Source organism: Molothrus aeneus, chromosome W (assembly GCF_037042795.1).
Source record: "Molothrus aeneus isolate 106 chromosome W, BPBGC_Maene_1.0, whole genome shotgun sequence".
In the NCBI taxonomy this organism is placed as follows: Eukaryota; Metazoa; Chordata; class Aves; order Passeriformes; family Icteridae; genus Molothrus; species Molothrus aeneus.
Window position 1 is genome coordinate 6,820,296 of NC_089679.1, and position 25,774 is coordinate 6,846,069.

The 25,774-nt window shown below is 45.5% G+C and overlaps 1 protein-coding gene across 5 annotated transcripts in view; it reads left to right on the forward strand.

Moving 5' to 3' along the window:
- Window positions 1–25,774, forward strand: part of LOC136568571 (E3 SUMO-protein ligase PIAS2-like) — a 71,814-nt gene that overhangs the window by 38,783 nt on the left and 7,257 nt on the right. For all 5 annotated transcript variants that reach the window (XR_010785258.1, XM_066568590.1, XM_066568591.1 and 2 more), the window contains exons 6-12: window positions 14,950–15,084; window positions 16,875–16,980; window positions 18,139–18,212; window positions 19,041–19,201; window positions 19,803–19,936; window positions 21,487–21,655; window positions 23,618–23,757. Coding sequence is in view for 4 of the 5 variants with exons in the window: in XM_066568590.1 (XP_066424687.1) it covers window positions 14,950–15,084; window positions 16,875–16,980; window positions 18,139–18,212; window positions 19,041–19,201; window positions 19,803–19,936; window positions 21,487–21,655; window positions 23,618–23,757 (919 nt within the window). In the remaining variant the exon portion in view is untranslated. The remainder of the gene's footprint in view (window positions 1–14,949; window positions 15,085–16,874; window positions 16,981–18,138; window positions 18,213–19,040; window positions 19,202–19,802; window positions 19,937–21,486; window positions 21,656–23,617; window positions 23,758–25,774) is intronic.

Consider the following 25,774-nt stretch of genomic DNA (forward strand, 5'->3'; position numbering starts at 1 on the left):
TTTGGCAGCCTAACTAAACAGTGCTAGACCATGCTGGTTTATAGAATATTAAGCCCGATGTTTCCGGGTGGGGGGTGCCTGGCTTCGTCTAGCCCCCACTGCTGGACCAAAGGCAACGGCTGTGGCATTTTACCCCAGAGATACCTTTGGCCGGCTGGATGCTACAGCTAGGCACTCAGAACAAATCCAGGCAAAGTAGGAACTCAGTTTACCTCTGGTGGAAAAGGTTCAGGTGACAGTGAAGAGAAAGGAGAGGATTCTATCGTAGAGTCTTAATCCAGAGTTTTATTGCAGGATGGTAGACCTCTGAAACAGCTCCCAATAGAACTCTCGGCCGCATGGTCTTGTCTCCTTTTAAGCCCCGGGGACAGGGGGAGGGGAAGGGACAGGTAGGGGCCAACCAGGTGTGAGGAGGGGAAGGCTCAAGGGATATAGACGCTTGGACAGGCCAATGAACCTGGACCTGAGGAGCATCTTTTGAAATTCTGCCAACCACACGACGCCCTTGCTGGAATGTTAAGATTGATGGACAGCTCTTAGGCAGGAGGGCAAAAGGGGGAGGGGGAAGGTTGGCACACCTGGGGGGGTTGGGATAGGTGAAATAGGAAATCACACTGCAACATCTCCCCCTAGTTTTGTTTAAAAAGAAGAGGACTGGGTTTGTGGTGCAGAATGCTTGCCAAACCATGGTTCGTAAATTGGTTCCTCCTCTACAGGAGGTTCAGTGCTTTCCACTGAAGTTTCCATGTCATCCATTGGAGCACTAAGGGCTTCTAAATGGTAAACTTCAAGAGGGGGAGATGAGCTTGAAATCAACTTGAGAACCATGCGTTTGACTAGTCCAAAAACAATGCTAACAACTACAACAACAATAACTAATATAAACAATACTAAAATTACAGTTTTCAGAATAGATCCCAACCAGCCCGAGAGTCCCCAGTCTTTGAACAGTCCACTCAGCCAGTCATCAGTTTCTCTCTTGATGTCTGAGGTCTTTTGCCAAGGTGGTCCATACGTGCTTTGGGTTGAGGGACTATGCAGGAGATCGCTGGTGGGAAGATCACAAGTAGGACGAGGAGCAGGCTTGGTCTCATGGTGTCTTCAGACTACACACGAACCGTAGGATCTAAACTGGTACAAGGAACTTAAACATATTACAAACTATTCCAGATAGGAGGCTTAAATGGAATTTCCTCCAGAGAACGCGTGCGGCGTTTCCTTCTCCAGGCAGCATTGGCAACCTGGGGCGCTTCTGTCAATTTCTCTGAGACCTTGGGAACATAGAGCCTTACCCATTTGGAAGGAACCCACTTTAACCCAGAGGGGGTGGACACACAGGCGTATCCATGTCCCCAAGTAACCAACTTGTAAGGTCCCACCGTCTTCCAAGTCTCAGGGTCCTTTACTAAAACTGGAGGCTTTTCTTTCATCAACATATGACTGCTCCCCCCAAAGTGGCGCAGGATGGGCGGCTTCAGGCTGTCAAGGAACAATTCAGAAAATTAATTATGAACAGCGCCCTGGACAACCGGATGTGGGGGGTTCCACCTTCAGAACCTGTTGTTGCTGGTCTAGGACTCTTTTAATATTGCAGTGAGTCCTTTCTACAATGGCTTGACCTGTAGGGGAGTAGGGGATGCCAGTTTTGTGCTCTACTCCCCATTGCTGCAGGAAGCTCCCGAACTCCTTGGATTTATAGGCAGGCCCATTATCAGTTTTCAACTCCTTGGGGATGCCCATGAAAGAAAAAGCCTGTAAGAGGTGCTTAATGGCATCATTAGATGACTCTCCTGTGTGGGCAGAAGCATAGACCGCTCCAGAAAAGGTATCTACACTAACATGAACGTATTTCTGCCGTCCTGTCGCAGACATCTTTCATGAAAAATCCTTTCTTAGGATTTTTCCTTGTGACAAGCTGCAGTTCAGCAACCAAAGTAAACAATGGTTATCTGCTGCTGTGGAATGCAACAGGTGATTGGTCTCCTGTGGGTGTTTGGATTTCTTGACCACTCATGGCAGAGCTGGCTCTTGCTCTGTCTGAGACACAGATCTTTGTTATTCATTCTTTTCTATTCTTAGCTTAGCTAGCTGCTGAAGAAACTTTTCCTTTCTATTGCTTTTTCGTATAGTCTTAATGTAACATATATCATAAAATAATAAATCAAGCCTTCTGATCATGGAGTCAACATTCTCGTCTCTTCTTCATCCTGAAAACCCTTGTGACCGCAGTCACAATTGGTGACCCCCGACTGAGGAGGACAATCATCACTTGGTGAGACCACCAGAGGAGCATTGCTGCACTGGGTAAACCCCGAATGTGTGGCATTGATGGTTGCTTCACAAGTGACCACAGAAGTGGATTCTAGCCAGGAGCTGAAGAACTGAAGATCCGAATTTGGACAGAGTTCACAGCAAGGCTGACCACAAAGGGAACCTTCTGAAAAGCCTCCAGGAAGATGTTCGGAAAGCTCAGCAGAACCATGCAGATAGCCAGAGAGTCCTGGACACTGTCACAAGGTACTGTTGGTTTTTCCCCTCCTAAAGATGAGGTCATTCATAGTTTGTGGCTGCTCATCTGGAGGACTCCTCCCCTAGAGGATGAGGTTCCATTCTCCCCTTCAGAGGAGAAACTTATTGCCCTCTGGCAAAAATGGGGTGAAGAGGACAGAATTCTCCTGTTGGAGGTAGATCTCTATGAGTTTTTTCGATGGGCAAAGCTCTTTGGTTTTTTTACGAATGTGCTATATGCCCTCGATATGTTTGTCTGGGAGTGTATGGGCTCCATTTTCCAATTCTTTTTATACCGGGGGTTCGGATGCCCCTTGATTTATCCAACCTTTTTGAAGCTTTTTCTAGTCTTGAAACGGAGAGCAGCTGTTTTTCCCTGGATTGCTAACTGCAAGGGCAAAGCCCCGTTCCCCCCAATTCCGGGGGAAGACCCTTTGGAGGGGGACGCTCTGCTGCTTTCCAGCCCCCCTGAACCACAGTGGGGGGGCGAAGTTTCGCCCGCAGCCGAAGTTTTTTTTACTGCGTCTTCGGAGCATGCTCAGACGGAGCCGTTTGTTCCCCCCTCCCGTTGCTCTCAGGGGGGATGGGAGTGGGCGGCACCGCCCCGGCCAGCGCCGCGAGCACCACCCCGGCCAGCGCCACGGGCACCGCCCCGGCCAGCGCAACGGGCACCGCCCCAACCCGCCCCGCGGGTGCGGGCGGTTTCCCGCGCGGCCCGTCCCGCGGCCGCCCCTCCGGGGGAGCCTGTGGGCGCTCCAGCCGCGGTTCCGCCGGCTTCCCTGCCTGCATCTATCTCAGAGACACCGCTTCCCGCGGCTGCGCCGATGTTGCTGGGCAACACCGATCCACCGCTCCCCCCGGCCGTCCCCGTCCCGCCGCCTTCTGCGACTGCGGTTCCGCGGCCGATGTCAGAGTCCGGCGCAGAAGAAGCTGCCGACCCCGTGCCGCCCCCGCCGCCTCCCCAGGCGGCCCCGCTGCCCGCCCCTGCGGGGACTCCGTTCTCCATGTCCGCGTCAGAGGCTGCCTTGGAGCCGGCGGCAGCAGCAGAGGCGCCTCCTGCATCCAGCGTGACTTCCTCCCCGAGCTTTTCGGGTTGTCCCGGGGCTGCCCCTACGGGGGGAGCTGGGACAGGGGAAGAGGGCGTCAGCCTCTCCTTCCGTGGAGGAGGCATGGCCCGACAGCTGGCTGTGGGCGCAGCCCGGCTGCCTGTTTTCAAGATCAGCATACTTGGCGGGTTGGGGGGTGTTTGGTCCGGGTTTTCCCCCTGGGGGATGCGAATCTCTCTGCCGCCCCTCGCGCGCCCCAGCGGCGAGGGGGAGGTGGGTCCCGAAAGTTCTGCCCCTGGTCCCCAGCCCAGAGCGGGTGGCGGTGGTGCCGTGAGGCAGATGGGAGGAACACCTGTTGCATTTGCATTGCAGAGGCAGAGGGCACAGCAGGAAGCGAGCATCGCTTGTCTGCTGTGGGGAAAGGACATCCCCAGACCCGAGACGAAGTTTCTCGGGACAGCTTCTGTCTTCCCATTGCCGGCATGCCTCGGTGATTTTGGGGAAAGGAAGCGTTTGGTCACCCCTTCTGCCATTGTACTGGCAAAAGGGTGCGGGTCTGTGCCAATGCAGAGCCTGCCTCGGGGGCTGGGCCTGGGCTGTCTGGCTTGGTTGCTTGGGCCAGGGCCACCTCCCGGCCTCCTGTTGGGTTTGGGGGCTTTGCTTCCCCCTTCTGGTCCTGGGCCACCTTTCTGTGGGCCAGGTCTGGGGTTCCTGATCCTTCCACATGGGCCAGGGCCCCCACGGGCCTCTCTCTGGCTCCTCTGCTGCTGCTGCTCTTTCCGACAAGACAAAAAAAAAAAAAAAAAAAAAAAAAAAAAAAAAAAAAAATTAAATTGAATAAAAAAGGGTGAAAGAGCTGGCAGCAGCTCAGAGGCATTGAGGAGCCAGGGATTGGCTTCAGCCCAAGTTGTTCAATGAAGGGCTGTGGCAAGACATTTCAGAAATTTTCTAATTTTCTAAAAATTGTTTGAAGACTGTCAATGGACTTTTGATAAATATTGATGGACCTTTTTCTGTAGCAAGCCTGTTTCAGGACCAAAAGAAACTTTCAGATATGGCAAAGAGGAACATCTTCAAGCCATGGACTTTTCCTGAAACTCAGCTGCTTGGACTTGAATTTTCTTTGCATTGTTTTTGCATTTTCTTATATTGTAAAATTGTTTTAGTGATATGATAGAATTTTATGTTCTACAGGTGAAGAAATTCCCAGTGCATTCCACAGGAGCACTTGAGTGGAGTTTGATTGGCAACAGATAACCTGTCAAGTGTTTGTCTTTTTCTTCGGCATGAGTACAGCAGAGAAAATTACAAACACTTTTTCCTTTTAATTTAACTAAATAAAAAAAGGTGACATGTCGCAGACATCTTTCATGAAAAATCCTTTCTTAGGATTTTTCCTTGTGACAAGCTGCAGTTCAGCAACCAAAGTAAACAATGGTTATCTGCTGCTGTGGAATGCAACAGGTGATTGGTCTCCTGTGGGTGTTTGGATTTCTTGACCACTCATGGCAGAGCTGGCTCTTGCTCTGTCTGAGACACAGATCTTTGTTATTCATTCTTTTCTATTCTTAGCTTAGCTAGCTGCTGAAGAAACTTTTCCTTTCTATTGCTTTTTAGTATAGTCTTAATGTAACATATATCATAAAATAATAAATCAAGCCTTCTGATCATGGAGTCAACATTCTCGTCTCTTCTTCATCCTGAAAACCCTTGTGACCGCAGTCACACCGTCCAAATGACTGTATGTGTGTAACATCTGTTTGCCACAGTTCACAACTGTTCAGCCCCCTTGGGTTTGCTCCCGTACTCACTGTAGGGAGTGCATGTTGTTGGCAATTTGGGCATGTGTCCACAATCGCCTTGGCCTGTTCTCGAGTGATGTGAAACTGACGAACTAGGCCAGGTGCATTTTGGTGGAAAAGCTGGTGGCTGATTTTTGCCTGTTCAAAAACTTTTCGAAGACTGGCCATCACTGCAGGTGCAGCAAGAGCATCTGCCCTTCTGTTGCCTTCAGCGATAAACCCTGGCAAGTCGGTGTGTGACCTGACGTGCACCACATAAAATGGTTGCTCTTGGTGGGTGACTAACTTTACAAGTTTTGAGAGCAATTCGAAAAGTGCGATGTTAGACACTTCTTGCAGTATTGCTTGATCTGCCCTGGATACTACTCCTGCCACATATGCAGAATCCGTAATCAGATTGAATGGTTCTGAGAACCTTTCAAAAGCCCTAACAACAGCAGCCAATTCAGCAACCTGAGGTGAACCTTCCACCTCAGCAATGTCTGTCTCCCACTGCTGGGTTTGAGGATCCTTCCAAGTCATAACAGACTTGTGGGACCTCCCGGACGCATCTGTAAAGACACTCAGAGCGTTTTTTAAACGTCTCCTACTCTAAGCACTTCTTAATTTCAGAGTAAATTGGACATATTTTTCGAACATTTTGTGGGCAGGCCGGTGGACAGAAATTTGTCCTGAGTAGGAATCCAGAGCAAACTGACACTTCATTTTCTCGAAACAATTGTTCCAATATTTGCATAGAATTTTGACCTGATTTTAACTCAATTGGCATGTGAATGCACTTAAAGTCACATCCTGCTAACTCCCTGATTCGGGTCCTTGCTTTCCGGATCAGTTCTGCTACCAGCTCCTGAGGCTTTGTCATTCTCTTGGACCTTTTGTGACTGAGGAAAACCCATTCTATGACCAAGAGAGGGTCCCTCTGGTCCTGGCCTTTTTTAGGTATGCCCTTTACCTTAGGTGTTTGTTTTTCCTCCCACTGGAAAATGATTCCATGGAGGTGTGGAAACTTACCTAAGATGATAAATTTGAATGGCAGGTCAGGCCGGCATCGGTGGGCCTGTCTTGTGGACATTGCAATCTGAACCTTTACTAGAGCTTTCCGTGCCTCTGGGGTAATAGACCTAGGAGCACCTGGGTCCTCTCCCCCTTTCAATAAATTGAAAAGAGTGGCAAGGTCTTCGTTAGTCAGACCGAGCCACAGCCTTACCCAATTTAAAGACCCACACAACTTGTGGACATCCACAAGGGTCTTGATCCTTGGATTGATTTCTAGTTTTTGAAGAACAATGGTCCTATTTCCAATTTCTAGGCCCAAATATTTCCAAGGTGGCATCTTTTGAATTTTCTTTTCCTGGAGCTCGAACCCTGCAACAATCAATGCATCGATCGTTAGGTCAAGCACATGTGTGAGCAGATCATCATTGGGGGCACACACAAGGTTATCATCCATATAATGATAGATGATGGCCTTTTCTGCGACTGCACGCACTGGGGAAAGCAGGGAAGAGACATACCACTGGCAGATAGCTGGGGAAACCTTCAGGCCCTGAGGGAGAGCTGTCCAATGGTACCTTTTCATAGGGGCTTCCATGTTGATGGTGGGGACCGAGAATGCGAAACGTGGTGCATCATCAGGGTGGAGGGGAATATTGAAAAAACAATCTTTTATATCAATAACAGCTAATTTCCAATCCTGGGGAAGCATTGTTGGGGATGGCATACCAGGTTGGGGAGAGCCCATATCTTCAATGACATTATTAATTTGTCGGAGGTCGTGGAGGAGCCGCCATCTCTTTTTGTCAGCTTTCTGAATGACAAGCACTGGAGAGTTCCACGGGGACGTGGTCTCCACAATGTGACCCTTTTTCAGTTGCTCTTCCACTAGCTCCTCAAGCGCCTTTATTTTTTGTTTAATGAGCGGCCACTGTTTCACCTCAACTGGTTTGTCTGTTTTCCACTTCAATTTTTGGGTGGGGCACTGTTGTTCAATGACCGCTGTACAAAAATCCTGTGGAGAGTCTGGAATATCAATTGTGACACCCCACTGGGCCATTAAATCTCTCCCTAACAAAGGTGCCAAATAATCTAACACAAATGGACGGATATTTGCCAATTGTCTGTTTGGTCCCTCGATTTGGATGATGCTTTTGGATTGTCTCGCCAATTGCAGGCCTCCTACACCTTGAACATGACCAGCAACGTTTTGCAAAGGCCAATGTGCTGGCCAGTCTTGTACTGGGATCACTGTGCAGTCTGCACCCGTGTCTACAAGCATCTCAATGCGTTTTGACTCCCCACCCCCACTGACATTGCACCATAATTTGGGTTTGTCTCTCCCAATAACTTGGACCCGGGCAACTGTAGGCCCTTGTTTTTCGGTGCCTTCAGGCAAAAACGGCACAGGGATAGCTTGTGCAACAATTTGTCCTTTAGGAAGAAACAGGGGTGGGGGGAAACAGTGCAGCCCGGGAACGAATTGCTCAGGATGTGATGCTGTCATTCCTGGAGCAATTTCAATCTCATGTGGTGTGTGTTTGGTGTCCCCAATGACGATGTACTTACAGCTAATTCGGTGCCAAGTACCCTTCTGTTCTGGGTTGACAGAGACAACATGCCAGTCCGTGTCTTTCAGGTGGAGTGGTTCTGTCAGCTGCAACCTGTAAGGCTCATTGACAGAAGATGTGGTTAACATAGGTTCACCTAAATCATAACAAAGGTTATTTTATTTCACTTTTAACAGTGGACCAGCACCCGTGGTCTTTGAAGTATCTGCTTCACTTACAGAAATAGCAATATTACCGCACGCTTGGTTTTGCTTCCCTTATTCTCTTGGCCTGCTCTTTTTATGTCTGCACGCCTTGCAGGCCGGCGCTCCCCTTTCAGTTTTTTTGTTGTTGTTGACCCCCTGAGAGTGTGTGTAATTTTCCTCCTGTGCCATTTCTAAATTCATCAAATTGCTTTTTCAGGGGGCACTGGTTACTCCAATGCCCAAGGTTATTGCAAAGCAGGCATGGCTTTGTGGGGTCAACCATTGGTGGTCGTCGCTGCTGCCCAGGGTACTGCTGTGCTGAGGGAATGGGCACAAGGCTGGCAACGGCGACACGCTGTGGTGGTCTTGACAGCAGCCTTGGTCTGGTGTCTTCAGCAACACTCATCAGAGGCACTTTCCTGTTACAGATTAGAAGCATATCTTTTAGTGTAGGGGGAGGTTCGAGAGGAAGGCTCAAAATTGCCGCTCGACACTGTTCCTTTGCATTTGTAAATGCCATTTCCTCTAAAACCTCTTCCCTTGCATTCTCTTTTTTAACTTGGATTTCAATGGCTCCAGTTAACCTTTCTACAAATTTCAGAAAAGGCTCGGATGGTAGCTGCTTGATCTTACTGTAGGGCTCAAAAGGCCCCTCAGGTTGGAGGGAAAATAATGCTTTTTCAGCTGCTTCTTTTACTTTCTCGAGTGCTACTGCAGGAATTACAGTAGCTTGGATTGAGGGTGCAGACCACTGCCCTTCACCAGAGAGATGCTCAATGGTAATTGGCATGCCATTGCTATCTTTTGCTGTGTTTGGATCAGCATGCAAGCCTGGGAGAGCCTCCTTTAACAGTTGTTTCCATGCTAATTCCCATAATTTGAATTCTGTAGAGGACATGAGGCATGAGAAAAGCTGTTTTAAATCATGCAGGATTACCACAGTTCTACTCAATTCAGAATTTAAAAGGCCACGGAAATATGGACTGTGTGGACCATACTCCTTGTGAGATTTACAGATCTCTTTAATCAATTGTCATCCGAAAGAGCTCCAATTAGCAGTTGGGGCTGCTCCTCCTTGTGCTGCAGGCTTATACGAAACAGGGGCGAATGACAAAGTGGGACCCTGTATTGGGTCTGCAGCTTCCTGCCCTGTATCCCTTGCATTGGAATTATTGGGAAAACAGAAGTAGGTTTGGGGACCTGCAGTGGGTGTGGCCCCACCGTGGGAACCCGGGGAGGGGGCGGGGATGCAATGGGAACAGGGGGCGGAGACAGGGAGAAGGCAGGGGGCGGGGAGACCTGGTGACAGCCCATCGGCAGACACCCCCTGGGAGGAGTAGAGGGGCGCAGCTGAGGGTACAGCAGGTGAGGGAGGGGGAGGGAAGGTGTCACGAGGAACAGGAGGAGAGGGGGATGGGGAAGGAATTTTGGGATAGTCAAGGGGATTTGGGAAGAAGATGACCAGGTTTGGGAAGGTGCCACGTGGCATCCTCCATCTTGGGTAGCCCCTGGGGACTGGGGGCCATTTTGGGGATCACTGCTCTCCGAAAAACTAACATGTGCTCTGGGATTCAGAGCAGGGGAAGCAGGGTTTTGGGATGGGTTCCACACGACCTGGCCAGGTCCTTGTGGACAAGGGAACTCAGGCATTTTAACCTGCACTGGGAGTCGACTTCCCAGCGCATGAGCAGGATTTGCTCTCTTTAAAATACCAAGTTTTGGGGTAGGAGGTTTAGGGCTGGAAGGGGTAGGAACAGGGAGAGCAGAGGTACGTGGCTTGATATTTGACTTTTTCTCCAATTCACTTTGTTTGAGCAATGCTGTTCGAATATGTAAGCTCCAGAACACAAATTTAGCTGAGGATGTATTCCCAGACTGTCCTAAGGTTATCAATTCTTGCCCTACTTTATCCCAAAATTGAATATTGTGGACTTCCTCAGGAGAAGTTTGTGGGAAGTGTAGAAAAAGCCACCTTATAAACTGTTTCAATTTTCCTTTAGAGAACTTTACATTTGCACTAACTAAAATTCCAACAATACGATAATACACTCCTTTTTGTGCTGTGCTTTACTTTGAGCCCATCTTAGATGTAAATGGCACAGAACAAAGTCCCGCCGACCAAATACAAAGCCAAACTCAGCTACCGATTTCTAAAAAGACCACGGTTAAAAAGCGATAACGACCAGACGAAAGCTTTTACAATGCAGTTGTGTATACTGCTTTTAAAACTGCCGCGGCAGCAGCAGGGAATCGGGACCCGCCCCGGCCGCGTGGAGAGACAGACAAAGCCTCCCCCGCGTGAGAATGCAGCCCCGCCGCGCCACGTGGCGAGCCGAAACTGGGGCCGCCCCGCACTGCGTGTAGGGAGCACCCCCCGCCCCCGCGCACTGAGAGAGAGCAGCCCCTCCACACCGAGAGCTGAGAGAGCTCCCCCCCGCACCAAGAGAGAGCAGGCTGCGCTGCCGAGCCGGGGGGAAGGGCAGGAAGAGCTGTCCCGCTCCTCTGAGCCGACGGCGCGAATTCTAAAAGCGGCGAAAACACGCCGCAGAGTTAAAGCTTTACACAGGGAACCGCCTTAGCTCCACAGGGCTGCGCAGCCTAAATACAAGAGCAAAAAAGAACAAGTCTCACAGCAGAGACGGAATTTGAGCTTCTACCCCCCCAAGGAGCAGAAATACTCACCGAAATCATAGCTGTTGCTGGCAGTCAGGCAGGCTGGTCTCTTCACTTGAATAGGACCCCTTGGGCAGGAGGGGCTCCCATATTCTCCCCTGGAAAATTCGCTCACCAGAAAGGAGCTGCACTTTCCAGAGGCGCAATGCGTTCCTCGAGGCTTCTTGTGGGTTCAGTCCCAAAGTCTCTCTGGAGAGCTGTGCAACCACAGCTCTTCCAGTGGAAGCAAAGCTGCTGTAACGCTTTTCCGAGGTTCTGAAGTTCCTTCTGGGGCTGCAGGTTCGTGCAGCCACACGTCTGGGCACCAATATATTGAATATTAATCCCGATGTTTCCGGGTGGGGGGTGCCTGGCTTCGTCTAGCCCCCGCTGCTGGACCAAAGGCAACGGCTGTGGCGTTTTACCCCAGAGATACCTTTGGCCGGCTGGATGCTGCAGCTAGGCACTCGGAACAAATCCAGGTAAAGTAGGAACTCAGTTTACCTCTGGTGGAAAAGGTTCAGGCGACGGTGAAGAGAAAAGGAGCGGGTTCTATCGTAGAGTCTTAATCCAGAGTTTTATTTCAGCATGGTAGACCTCTGAACGTTGTAACAGCTCGCAATAGAACTCTCGGCCGCATGGTCTTGTCTCCTTTTAAGCCCCGGGGACAGGGGGAGGGGAAGGGATAGGTAGGGGCCAACCAGGTGTGAGGAGGGGAAGGCTCAAGGGATATAGACGCTTGGACAGGCCAATGAACCCGGACCTGAGGAGCATCTTTTGAAATTCTGCCAACCACACGACACCCTTGCTGGAATGTTAAGATTGATGGACAGCTCTTAGGCAGGAGGGCAAAAGGGGGAGGGGGAAGGTTGGCACACCTGGGGGGGTTGGGATAGGTGAAAAAGGAAATCACACTGCAACACTGGTTGAGATAGGCAAGCAGAGTGTTCTTAACTCCTGGAAGGCCAGGAAAGGAAGGTTTTAACTTGTTCTAGGAGTACAAGATCGAATCTGTTCTCAAGGTCATTGTGGAAGAAAACATCAAAAGCTTGACTGAAATGAAGCATGTGCACTGCAGGGTCTCTCTCTAAAAAAAAAAAAAAAAAAAAAAAAAAAAAAAAAAAAAGTTGAGAAATATGAGAAATACAAGAGAACTTGCATTCTTTCTCTCTTGAAGGAAACGTGATTTCATTCTTAGGTTGGAGGCCAGCAGTGTTACTGTGGCTGGTACAGTATGGGGGGAAATACTCTCCTGAATATTGCAGGAATGATGTGTTTGTCCACATAAGCTGATAATGTCACCATAGTAGAGAAAGGCCTACTACACCAAAGCAATGGGGATATATACCCTATAAATGGCAGCAGTTCTTACCTCTGATTAAAGAAAAGGCAAATCATTTATTCTTTTAAATGTGAAATTATCAGTAGTTTCTTTAAATCTGCTGCCTCTTTGTTCTATGATGAAGTGCACATGGTAAGGTCCCTAGTAGCTACTGGGTCACTCATCTGGGGTAAGAACAATAAAAGGCAGTGATTATCCTATGGTATACTTGTCTTGTTAGTGGATGTCCTGGTTTAGGGAAAATTTTGGGAGGAAACCTCCTAAGGAGTCTCCTCTAAAAAGTAGATTTCAGTGGCCCCTTCCCCAACTGGTTCAGGAGAATAATATCCTTGGAGAAAAGTGGAAAAACTGTTTTATTAACAAGCAAAGTATTCACAAGCATGAAAAAGGAATAATATTAAACAGTAAAACCTCTCACTGTTCTGAAGAGATGGCAAATTCAGAAAATCATTCTGTAGTTCAGAGAGAGTCCTCCGGTGCTGGAATGCAGCATCCTGGGCCCCTGGTGGGCCACAGGTGTTAGCTCCCAGTGTTATTCTGGGTTTTCAGTCCAGAGCAGATTGAAACAATGATATGCGAAATAAGGACTTTACAATTAAAATTGTAAAGCAGGTATGTTTTATTCCAGCTGGGACACATGGGAGATATTTCCACCAAAGACATGCCTGCCTGTTGAGACAGATTTCAGGTTTAAATACACATTGATCCCCCAAGCCCATGCCTCCCTGCCTGCCCATTTCCCGCCCAGAGTCTTTGGTGGTGCCATGCCTCCTGGTGGTCGTGGGTGGGAGTCTTTGATGAAGCAACATCATCTTCTTTGATGTTCGCAGCTTGACCCTTTCTTCTGGGCAGGTGCAGTGGAGGTTTGGCTTTCTCTCAGGTCAGTTTGTCCTGGCCAAAACCAGGAGCCTGGTTCTTGCTGGCTCCTTAAACAAAAGGTTCTGCTTTATGGGTTTCAACAATACCTGAGTCTTGCTTTACTGAGTGTTGGGGTTTTTTTTAATCTTTATGGCCTTTACCTGGTAACTAAATTCTTATGTATTCTGTTACAAGTTGTCTCTATCTAGCAAGTTACATTCCTATGTGTCCTGGGCACAAGCTGTATCTGCTTGCTAAACATTTTCTCTTTTCCCCACCACCTGCCTAAGTATATTATATTCCTCTAAAGTTCTGTCTTTTCATAAGCATATGTGTTTCCCATATCAACAGTTCCAGGAAAAAAGACACAGTCTTGGGAAAAATTTCCTTGCTGTAGCTTATGAGGAAAACCAGTGAAAAAACAAAGAAAAACTCCCTGTTTCTCCCTCTCTCTCTGCAAAAGCCAGGAACTCTGAGAGAGCACTGAGAGTCTTATCACTCTCGCTGTCCAAGTTCGGCAGCACAGTGAGAAAAGGAATTCCGGGGGAGTAAAGTGAAGCTTCTACAGACAAACTGCGTGCCACTGCTTCCCCCTCCCTTCACTCTCAGGTCTAGTCTTAAAAGCACAGAACTCAATATCCAGTATAAACAGAACAGATGATTGGGGATACAAGCATCATAAAGTCACCCTAGGACAGTGGAAGAGGCTCTTTATTTCTGGGTTTTATTTTCAGACTTAGGGTCTTTCACAGTAACTCTTTTCCCAAGCAATAGGCTGTGAATGTGTGTGTTTCTCTGGGTAAAAACATATATACATGTGAATGTTTTTACAGCATATCCTTTCTGGGAGTTTCTTGTATAGAACAATACCGTCTTTAACTAAATAAAATCTGGTGGTCAGTTCTGTGTAAGACATAGAGCTGTAATCTTTTATTGGCATTTTTCCAGTGCAGGATGAGTTTTTGAAATGAGTGGACTACAGGCTGTCTGTATGAACTCAGAACAGAGATTCTCAGTTCCTGTTGCAGACTGGCTTGCTTTCATCATGACAGATGCAGGGTGAGATGAATAAGCTGCAGTTAGGCCGTGTGCTCCTTCAGACAGCACAAGTACTTTTCTGCTCATGATACACTGGAGATTATGTGCTTGCCTAGAAGCAAAAGGGAACTGGCAGACTCCCGATTCAATTTGTAAACATCATTTACGAAATAAAACTACAGAGAAAAGTTGTCCAGGTTATGAAATTTTTCATCAAAACTGAGCAAACAATATCTAGTTTATTTTGTTTCTGCAGACAACAGCAAAGCCTATTATTCCCTGCCCATGGTGAGGGGGTTGAAACTAGATGATCTTTAAGGTTGCTTCCAACACAAACCATTCTATGATTCTATGATCTCTTAAATACAACTGATATTCCATGTACAGCCCTTCTTTAGGGACCTTGGCAGAGGACAGATGACAACTCGTAGCTAACTGGGCCAGGTGTAGTTGATGCAAGGCAAAGCAGGCACCAAGGAGATGTGGAGCTCTTGGAACAAGACTTGTTTTTTACTTAGAATCATTGAAGTATTTTCTGGGTGTGAAACACTGAGTTAACTCTTCATGACTTGCTGTGTTTGTCACTAAGGCTGTATCCTTGTGATGTTCCACTCTCTTTCAATGTGTGTGTATGTGGGAACAAACAAAGCATCAATATTACTTTTTATTTTTTCAGTGAACTTAACTGGACCCAAGCTGTGTTCTTTCACCTTTTCAGCATTTCTATAAAACCTCTTAAAACAAAAAATGCCTTATAATTGTGGTTGACTTATAGTGTTATACTGTCAAAGATTGTTATTTTTCAGATTGTGTTGGATTTGGTCTCCAGCCTAGAGATCCTCTAGGTTTACCTGCTTCCCTAAGATCTGTTTAAAACTTACAAGTCTCTGTCAGAAGGTTTCAGAGTGCAGCAGGGAGACTTGGTAACACATTAATTGTCCTTTCTTCCTATAGGGATATGCTCCACCACAAAAAAATGGAATTGAACAGAAGCGACCTGGTCGCCCCTTAAATATAACATCTCTAGTTAGGTTGTCATCAGCAGTGCCAAACCAGATTTCCATTTCCTGGGCTTCTGAAATTGGAAAGGTAATCTGCATGTTGTGTAGGATGTGGGAAGTTGTCTAAATAACCTCATCTAGCATTTCTTCTTTCGTACTGCCTGATGTTGCTGGCTATGCATACACCAGCAAGTGTTTAGTATTAGGTGGCTGAACTTATCAGTGCCAGGAAACAAAATTTGCTCCAGAACTATTGTACTTTTCAGTAACATAAATATGATTCACATACAGATAATAAAGAATTCCTTATAGAATTCGCATCAGAAAGCCTGCTGTTAGGGGTTGCCTGAAGTGCGTGTCAAAAATAACAAGTTCCTTTTGTGGTGTAAATAGTACAAAACAGTTCAGACATGACAAAATAACAAAAGGAAGACCTACTCACTTCTTTGTAGCCTGATGGTGTGAAAAATGAAATTATGTAGGCATATATTCTAAGGCATGTTTCTTGGTATCTGTTGGAATTGTCCATTGGAGAAAACTTTTTAAACTGATAACTGTGAGAAATTATATTCACTTTCAAAAATTTTAAAAGGTTTATTAAAACCTTATCAAAAATACAACAGAAGACTGAATAGAGAAAATATTATGGCGCTGGGAGCAAAGGATTTTTTTCCCACCATGTGCTCATCCGCACAATGGAGGTTTTGCCTTTTAATCCTTTAGCCCCTCCCAAAGTTCTGTCCATCGACTCTTTCTTCACTGCCCAGTGGTGGAGTTTACGTCCTTAAATCTTGATTGGAGGTCAGATGTTGCCATAGTAACAAGCCGACCCTCCCAAATGTCCCAAACCCAGGCCACCCCGATAACAACGCAAGGTGGGGTAAAACATAAGTCTATAAAACTACTCTTAACATATATACATGATATTTGCCTTTTAATTGTGAGAGTCAATCATCGCATTACTCATCTATCACATCACTAATCATAGCTGAAAAGAAATTGGCCTTTAAAATGGCTGTGTGGTTGTTTAGAAATCCACCTATGGATTTTTTTAAAGAAAAGGACAGTTGGAAATTTGTGAATTCATCTTAGGTTTAAATAATGTTTGCAACAGCCCTTCAAGCTGCTGCTAAGTCAAGAACTACTTATTCCTATGTGACTATTTGTGTAAATGTCCTGGTTTAGCAATGGTACTCCCCAATTTAGTGCTCCCCTGGAGACCCTCCAAACCCACCACTCGCTCCCCTGCTTTCCTCTACCCCTGCCCTGCTGCAGGCTGGAGTGGAGAATTGGAGGCACAAAAGGTAAAGATCATGGGTTCAGATAAGAACAATTCACTGAAAACAGCAATGAGATGAGAGGAAGCCATCTGGTATCGTCTGTTGTCGGGGAGTTTCTGTGTGAATTGTTCCTTTTCTTGTACCTTAGTACATTAGTATTGTTGCTGTTAATGTTCTTTTTCTCATCTCATTGCTACATAATTTCAGCTAAAATAATAAAGCCAGCTGCACTCCTCCCCCTTCTCCATGGTTACTTCTTTTGTCTCTCTTAAGTATCAGTCGTTATTGTTTCTTAGCAACAAAATGGGAGAAAATTCCCTAAGAGAAAGAAAATAAAGAGAAAAAAACCTGACCTCCAACATTCTTAGTGAAGTCATGACTCGAGTAGGACAATTGGATTTGATTGGCAGGAGAATTCTGGCAGAGTATTGGAGTCTTTCACAGTAATGAAGTCATCTGTCTGCTTTTCATAACTATTAAGCAAAAGTCACGTGTGGTTTTTTTGCTGGATGCTACAACTAGTGTAAATAGTAATCTGTTGTCATAGTGGAAGTACTGTATGAAATCAACATTTAATCTTCAATCGCTCTTTTTGTAGAATTACTCCATGTCTGTGTATCTCGTTCGCCAGCTCACTTCAGCTATGCTTTTACAGAGGTTAAAAATGAAAGGTATCAGAAACCCTGATCATTCCAGAGCACTAAGTAAGTCTAATTAATTCGCTTGTCTATACTTTTTGAGGATGGTTGGTGGCTCTTTAAACCTAGAATTTGTAATACTTCAAGAATTTGCATAATTTTGAGAAGAAAGTCCATGCCCAGAGTATCAAAGGTTCCCTTTGCTGTTGCTGAGGCATCACACACTTTTTCAGTGAGGGTCCCTGTGCTGGTAAGGAGCACACCATCTGAAACGAATACCATGAACATGACTTACTGTGGTGGGCTGTGAGGTGGAAGTAGATGTTCTAAATTCTCTCCACTTGCATGTGATGCTGATTGCACCTTGCTCACTGATAATTATTTTCTCTCTTAGTATGTTGAGTTTTCTCTACTAATCATTGTGGCTGTTAGCACATCTGCTGTACATCAAACAACTTTGTGATGCACAGTGTTTGTCAGTTGCTTATAAATAATGAAGCTATTGTTCCTTGGTATTGCTGTGAGAAACAACCACTCACTTAAAAAATTTTAAAAGGTTTATTAAACCTTTACAAAAATACAACAAAAGAACTAAATAAGGAAAAATAGCAGCACCAAGACCTACCCTTGTGGCTGCCTACCACATGGCCAACTCATCTTCAAGATGGATGCTCAGTCTTTTATACTCTTGGGGGGGGGGGGGGGGGGGGGGGGGGGGGGGGTTGCATCAGCCAACCCTGGCCCCTCCCAAAGTCTGTCAGTCATCTCTTCTTATTGGTGGAGACTGCTTTCTTGTAACTTGATTGGAGGGTCAGGTGTTGTCATGCTGCACCCCCCCAGCAACAAGCTTTTCCATTCCCAACTGCCTCATGCAAGGGGCACATGTGCATGACTTCTTTCTACCTGTCTTAGACAACCTAGGCTGTCTGATGGCAACAATATGGGTGGAGGGGGGGGGGGGGAAAGGGGACCATGGGGAGAACAGAGGACATCTAAACTACAATAACATAACTATACATCAATAAAGCTTCTCTTAATATTCACACAATAGTCATCCCTTAATTGTGAGAACCAATCATCTCATTATCCATCTATAACATTGCTATGAACTAGTTTCCTAGATGCATAATTTTCTTAGATAGCTGGAAATAAAGGACATGTACCGGTGAATCAAGATTAGCATTTTAAATAATGACATCTGTGTATAACTTCTTATTTTTATAGTTAAAGAAAAACTAACTGCAGATCCTGATAGTGAGATTGCCACAACCAGTCTGCGGGTTTCTCTGATGTGTCCTGTAAGTACATCTGGAAATTAACAGATACAGATTTCTATTTTTATCTTTAGTGCAGAGTTGGGCTGCTTTTAAAAAGACCCACTTTAGAAACTTCACTAGCTTTTGTTATATACTGATTCAGTAATATAAAATAGTGGGGAGAAGGGTGCATCTACAAGCATCTGATTGTAGCAGCATTCACCGAACTACAGTTTGGAACTGTGAATGCCTCAGATGTAGCACAGTCAGAATCAAATTGCTACTCGTGTGTGTATAGTAAGGTCTTTAAAAGGAGTAATCTCATATTTAAGTGTTGAGACTAATTGGGCAGGGTGACAGAATAATTAAAGGATACAGTGGTAAATAAAACTTCAGATCTGCTCATCTTGGTGGTATTACTTATACTGTCAGCTACTATTAAAAAAAAATTGATCATTGTGTAACAAGGCAACACTGCCTTGGGGTTTCTCTTCCCAGGTAGAAACTGGCCTTGTGTTTGTGACTGGTCTGTTCAGTTAAACATTAAAATGAGTCTAACATGTAACTGAACCTAAGAAAAACCCTTTAAATATTTGGTTAAAAGAAAATTATAAAAGTGGGTATTTCATTAAAAAATCCTGGAAATAATGTTGATGCAGGTCCATTAGAAATATTTCTGACAACTCAGTAGAGATTTTGAGGATGGCTTTATTGTTCCTTTAAGTGTACTATAAGTGCTTTGATAGGGTGGATTTGCTTGCAGCGCCCTTAGCCCTGGGCACCCTCTGTGGTGAGAAGAGACAGTTGTTAGCTATCCAGGCCTACTTCACTGTCTTTTGTTCTGGCTCTCTCTAAATGTATCTTCTGCAGCTGGGAAAAATGAGACTGACAATCCCATGCCGGGCTGTTACTTGTGCACACCTGCAATGTTTTGATGCTGCTCTTTATCTTCAAATGAATGAAAAGAAGCCTACCTGGATCTGCCCTGTCTGTGACAAAAAGGCAACTTATGAGAGCCTAATATTAGATGGGTAAGAGACTGGGTTTGCAGATTACACAATCACTTAATATTTTTCATGATGTACTCAATAGCAACTTTTGTGACTTGAGGTTTAGCCATTTCATATTATTTTCTTTGTCAAAATACTTTAGACTGAGAGGAACTGACTGTTAGTTTCTCTTACCATGTAACAAACATCATAAGTTTATCTCCCAACTGCATCATCAAACTCGTGAGCCTCAGTATATTTCCTCTGAACAAATCCAAGTCTGATATTTAAAGATATCTCCTTTTTATGTGACCTTATCTCTGAGGCTATTAACTTTAAAATTCAACTTTTAACTCATAACAAAGTGTCAAACTTGGTTCAAAGTATGATTATTTCTGCTTCTGTATTGAAATCTATGTATTGCAGTAATGTTGGAGTGGAATATGGGTAGGTTGGGATATTCTTTTAGTTGTCAATGTCTGCAAAGTCTATAATTACAGGCTTTCTGGTAAGAGGAACTAGGGAGAGAGCACATTCAATGAATGGAAGGTGATCATAATTGGCTTTTCCACTGTCTCCTTTTCAGTTAGAATAAAAATTTCACTTGGAATCAAAAATGAAACCACTCAGCCCTCTTTTTCAGGCTCTTTATGGAAATCCTTAATGAATGTTCAGATGTGGATGAGATCAAATTCCAAGAAGATGGGTCCTGGTGCCCCATGAGGCCAAAGAAAGAAGCTGTGAAAGTCTCAAGTCCACAGTGCAACAAAATAGAAAGTATGTACATATGGGTACTGATTGCAAACCAACTTGGATATTTAGATGCAACTTGGATAATGTTTGAATGTTGGTGTTTGTTTACTGGAGGGCTTAATACTTCTAACCTCCTTGTCTTATAAACTAAAAAGCAAGGGTTGTGTCTCTAAAAGTATGCGGTTTTGGGCTTTGTCTTTGCTCTTTATAATAGCAGTTAAGAAAGTGAAAGGTTGTTCTTGTTTTAGGTCCTTAAATTGATAAGTGAAGACTAAAACTTATATTTTAATATTCTCAACATGACACAGTGTCATGGGTTGACATTGGCCGAATGCCAGGCACCCACGAAAGACGTTCACTCACTCCCCTGCTGCAGCTGGACAGAGGAGAGAAAATTTACCAAATGGTTCATGAGTTGAAATAAGGACCAGGAGAGATAGCTCAGTAAATACCATCAGGGGAAAAAACAGGCTAAACTTAGAGATATAAGGTGAATTTATTGCTAACAAAATCAGAACAGAATAATGAGAAGTAAAACAAGCCCTTAAAAACACCTTCCCCCACCCCTCCCTCCTCAGCTCTACCTCCTACCTCAGTAGCACAAGGAGGCAGGGAATAGGTGTTATGGTCAGTTCATCACCCAAGGCTTCTCCTGCTGTTCAGGGAGAGGATTTGTTCCCCTGCTCCACTGTGAGGTCCCTCCCATGGGAGACAGCTCTCTGCGAACTGCTGCAACATGAGTCCATCCCATGGGCAACAGTCCTCCCCAAACTGCTGTGGCGTGGGTCACTGTTCCATGGGGTGCAGTCCTTCAAGGACAGGCTGCTCCAGCCTGGGAGTGGGGCCCCTCTCTCCACAGGTCTCACACAGCATCACAGCCTCCTCCCAGGCATCCACTCACACTGTCATGGGGCTTCTCCATGGGCTGCAGGTGGATCTCTGCATCCCCTGTGAACCTCCATGGGCTAAAGGGCAGCAGCCTGCTTCACCATGGTCAGCACCACAGCCTGCAGAGGAATTTCAGCTCCAGTGCCTGGAGCACCTCCTCCCCCTCATCTTCACTGACTTTGGTGTCTGCACAGTTGTTTTCCCTCACATGTTTTCACTCCTGCCCTTCTCTGACTGCAATTACAACTGCACCACAAACTTTGTTTTGATTTATTCTTAAATATGTGATTCACAGAGATTTGTTTTGCGTGGGCTGTTTTTTTGTAGTGGGGGGCCACAGAGGTGGCTTTTGTGAGAAGCTGCTAGAAGCTTCCACCATGTCCAGCAGAGCCAATCCCTGATGACTCCAAAGATGGACATGCTGCTGGCCAAGGCTGGGCCAATTAGAAATGGTGGTAACACCTCTGTGATAATATATTTAAGAAGAAATCAAAGCAAAGTTTGTGGTGCAGTTGTAATTCCAGCCTCAACCAGTGTCAACCCTCGACACATAGAATACTTATAAAACAGTTCCTGGCAATAGCATTCTCTGTAGTGGCCAGGAAGATAATCTGGTGCTGTTGCAGATAGAAACTGCTGATGTCAACAGCATTTAGAAGACAGTAATGTTCTATTATCTTCTTCAGGTTCCAGTGTTTTTAGGAAACCCTGTTCTGTGACAGTGACCAATGAAGTGAACAAGAAAGTTGATGTTATTGACTTGACAGTAGAAAGCTCTTCTGATGAAGAGGAAGATCCTCCTACCAAAAGGAAGTGCATATTTATGTCTGAAACACAAGGAAGCCCAACCAAAGGGTTTGTCAATTTTAAAGTTAGTTGTAATTCTGTAATGTCTCAGATAAACTGATCTGTAGAGAAATGGATTTTTAATCTCTCTTCAGGATCCAGCTCCACACTTCCAGAGGAGAATTTCTAGGCCTCTCCTTGCAGAAGGTTGTATTGATACAGTACCTTTGTACAGGCAAAACACTATTAAATAGTTTTACATATCACAAAAAGCTTGTGCTCACTGTTGCTGTGTTTGCAGGGCCATTTCTCCATAGAAAAGGAAGTTGATTAAGATAATGGACAAGATTCTCCTGAGAAAGTAGATTATGCCAAGTGGAGTAGCTTTATGCATTCTTGTTAAGTTAGTGTCATCTTAAGGCTTTTTTTTTCACTGTTATACCCTTTATCTAATCTGGTCTGGTGCCCAGGAAATGAGGCTATGTTGTGTTTTTCATCCATCCTGTCAGTCTTGGAAGGGAGGCACTTTGCTGTTTTGAATCAAGACAAGATTTTCCTCCTCTATTACACTCTGGAATGTCTTGGAAACTGTTGTTGGCTATGGTTATCTGTCAGTCCTGCAATTTGGTTAGCACAACCAATAACTTCCCAAGTACTCTGTCAACTGCTCCGTCTTTGTTGTCATGCCTGACTTCAGTGGCAGGCTTAACCAAGTTCTTTACTGTTATGTCACCTGTCTGTCCCAGTCTGCCCACCTTGGCTGCAGGTACTGTTTGTGGCTTCCATAACATTCTTGCTCATGGCCCGTAGGGCACAGGAGACCTGCAGGGAGTGAGGGGCACTGGTTAGGCTCACCAGTGCTCACTGCTCCACAGGGTGATTCCAAGCATCAGGTTTTAGTAATGAGTTGTTAGTGTTGCATGAGGTGTGTTTCTATTTCTCACTGTAGTGGCTAATGTCTTGTACTAAAATAATAGTAATACAAACAAACCCCTTCTGTTTTGCCAACTCTTGAAGTAATGAGTAGATGTACTGTGTCTCTAGTTCACAGGAATGTGTGATTTTTGGTGAGCAAATAGTTGGTCATCTTCAACCACTTTCAGCAGCAATACTGAAATTCTGTTGCTTTTTGTGAGGATTGTGGAGGAGTCCCTCTGCAAGAGACATGGTTTTTAATTTTTATGAGAAAAAATAGCTGCAAATGCATCTCTTAATGAAGTTTCAGAAGGCACCGAGACTTGCTTCCATGCTCCTGTGCTTGTTTGAGATGGCTATGTGAAGGCAGCAGCCTGGGGAGGAAGACATGAGTGTATAACACTCATGGCTGGTGGGCTGGAGGGAGCAATGCAGAGCAGCTGGGAATGGGATTCTGGGGGGACTTGGAGTTTATGAAATATTTTATGCATATGGCTGGTGCCTGAATGCCTGTGGTGTTATCTTTAACAGTGCTGTGAAGTAATTGGGCAGCAGGTGAGGATGCAAAAGGGTTTTAACTAGTTGCATGCTCTTGGAGAGCTGAACTTAGCTTGGGCTCAGACTGTGAGTAAAGATGGGTTTTGATATTTAACTCCCATGTGTAATCTGTGCTTCAGAGGCTGAATAATGGTCACTTGCACCCTTGGCATGACAGGTTGTCACTGAGGAACAGTTATATAGAGAAATTGAAACAAGCACTCTCCTTCTGGCTCTGGCTACCTGCACATCCCTTCCAGGGTACTCCACAGATAGATTACTTACTACATTACTTTCTCTGAATGGTAGACTGTTATAAATTACTCCAGCACTGTACTTTGTTTTAATGCTAACTTGCTCTTATGTCACAGCTGCTGTTGAGAGCCAAGATAGGGTCATGTTATTATGAAGGCTGTTATGAAAGAGGAAATTAGAGTTGGAATACTGTACAGTGAGTAGCCATGCTATAGTTGTATTATAACATAGTGACCCTGTGAATGAAAGTGCACAGTGGTGCATAATTTTTTTTCTGTAACTAACAACCAGGTTGTTTGTAATTTCCCATGCTGTTTGAAACAGGGTTCTTGTGTATCAGCCACCTACTGTCAGAGTGCCCAGCATGACAACGGTTGATGCTGCTGCTATTCCACCTTCATTAACAGACTACCCAGTACCATTCCATCATCCACCAATATCCAGTATTTCATCAGACTTGCCAGGTAGGTGGTGCTTATTTTTCACGTGTATTTTGACAGCATTATTAACTTGTGGGGTGGGTAAAAAATTGGAGAATTGATCAACTGTTTTTAATGGAACAAGACTATATGCAGTATTGCACTGATGTGATGTCTAGACAAGCCCAGTTGTCATGGTTTGACACTGGCACAATGCCAGTGCCCCCATGAAGATACTTTCTTTCTGGTTTCTGCTGTGAGATGTGACTAGGAATAAGTAAAGCAGGCTCTTACTTAGGGAAAAAGAACCAGAACTTTATTAACTACTCTACAACTACAGATAAAAAGGAACACACACACAGGGAAAATGAAAACTTCACAAGTGCATTTCCTCCTCCCCCCACCAAATTTCTAACACAATACATTTGGTTCTTCAAATCACCAACTCTCGGTCCAGCACTACTTTTTAGACAATCAATCCTCAGTTCATCAAGAGGAGAGGAGTCCTTCTTGTGCCATGGGCTTCCCCTGGAAACACAGCTGAAGCTTCGTGTGTTTCTGTGTCACTCGTGGCACTGCCTGGAGAACATCTGCTATCGTGACTTCTTCTTTTTCATGTCCAGTGCTCTCACCACTGAACACGGACCAGAACTGCTTCTAGGGTTGTCTTTTAAGGATGCTCTATCCCGATCCAAAAAAGGCACAGTCTCTCTTTTGGGACACCTGTCCCCACAATCTCTCCTTTGGGACACCTGTCCCCCCCATATTTTTTCACCCTCTGGGGCCGAGGGGCATCAACACTGAGCAGTCTCTGTATCACAAGGAACATGGGTCTGTCCATCTCTCCTTTGGGACACCTGTCCCCACAATCTCTCCTTTGGGACACCTGTCCCCCCCATATTTTCACCCCCTGGGGCCGAGGGGCATCAACACTGAACCTTCTTGGTTCTGAGGCCATTGCCTCCCCCTAGAATGCAGTCTCTGTATCACAAGGAACATGGTTCTGTCCATGGCTATACAAAAAGAGTCCAGCAAAAGCTACTCCATCATCTCTTCCCACTAAGATTCTTCTCTATTCTTCTACTATCTCTCACTCGCCCAGACCTCTCTCACACTGGCCCATTTCCTTCCTCATCTTCCACTCTATCTTCTAAGAAAAGTCAATGTTCTGTAAAGTTCTCATTCTCCAAAAAGGGGTTAAAAGCTCCTACAAGCGGCCGGCTGAACCCCCCCCTCTTCTCCGTCCCAGCCGTGCTGCCGGCGCAGGCCCATGTTTATCAAGCTTCAAGGTTACAGTCCCAGGCAGCGGCTCTCTTTCTCTCTCTCTCTGTGTCTCTCAGGGGGGGCTGCCCGATGGCTCCCGGTGTCTCTCTCTCTTCCACCCTTCCACCCCTGGGCTCAGGCCTACCTCTCCCGGCCACATGGCTTTCCCTTCCCCCTGCCCAGCCAGCAGCTGGGCCGGGGGAGAGACCCGAACTCTTTCCCGCCGGAAACCCAAGAGAGCCCTCCCAGGGGAGAGCTCTGCTTTTAACCCCGTGTTCTCAGAGGCGTGTCCATGTCCCAATGGCCAGGTTAAATGCCAATATTAAAGTCTGAATATCCATTGGCCAAAAACACAGCATCCCAAAAAACACATTTCCTGTCAAAACACCACATTTTACTCTTCGCTTCTGAGAACACACTTTCTAAAATTATTAACAAAATTACAAAACACTTCAACACTTCTACAAAACAAGAAAACTTTCATCTCCAGATTTTACTATGCATCTACTTTAACTCAATACATGCTTTGTTCTTATTCTTCTTTGGTCTCATCTCACAGCTTTACTCACAACTTTATCTTATCATTCTCTCAAAATTCGATTCCCGGTCAGGGAACCAAAAAATGTCATGGTTTGACACTGGCACAATGCCAGTGCCCCCATGAAGATACTTTCTTTCTGGTTTCTGCTGTGAGATGTGACTAGGAATAAGTAAAGCAGGCTCTTACTTAGGGAAAAAGAACCAGAACTTTATTAACTACTCTACAACTACAGATAAAAAGGAACACACACACAGGGAA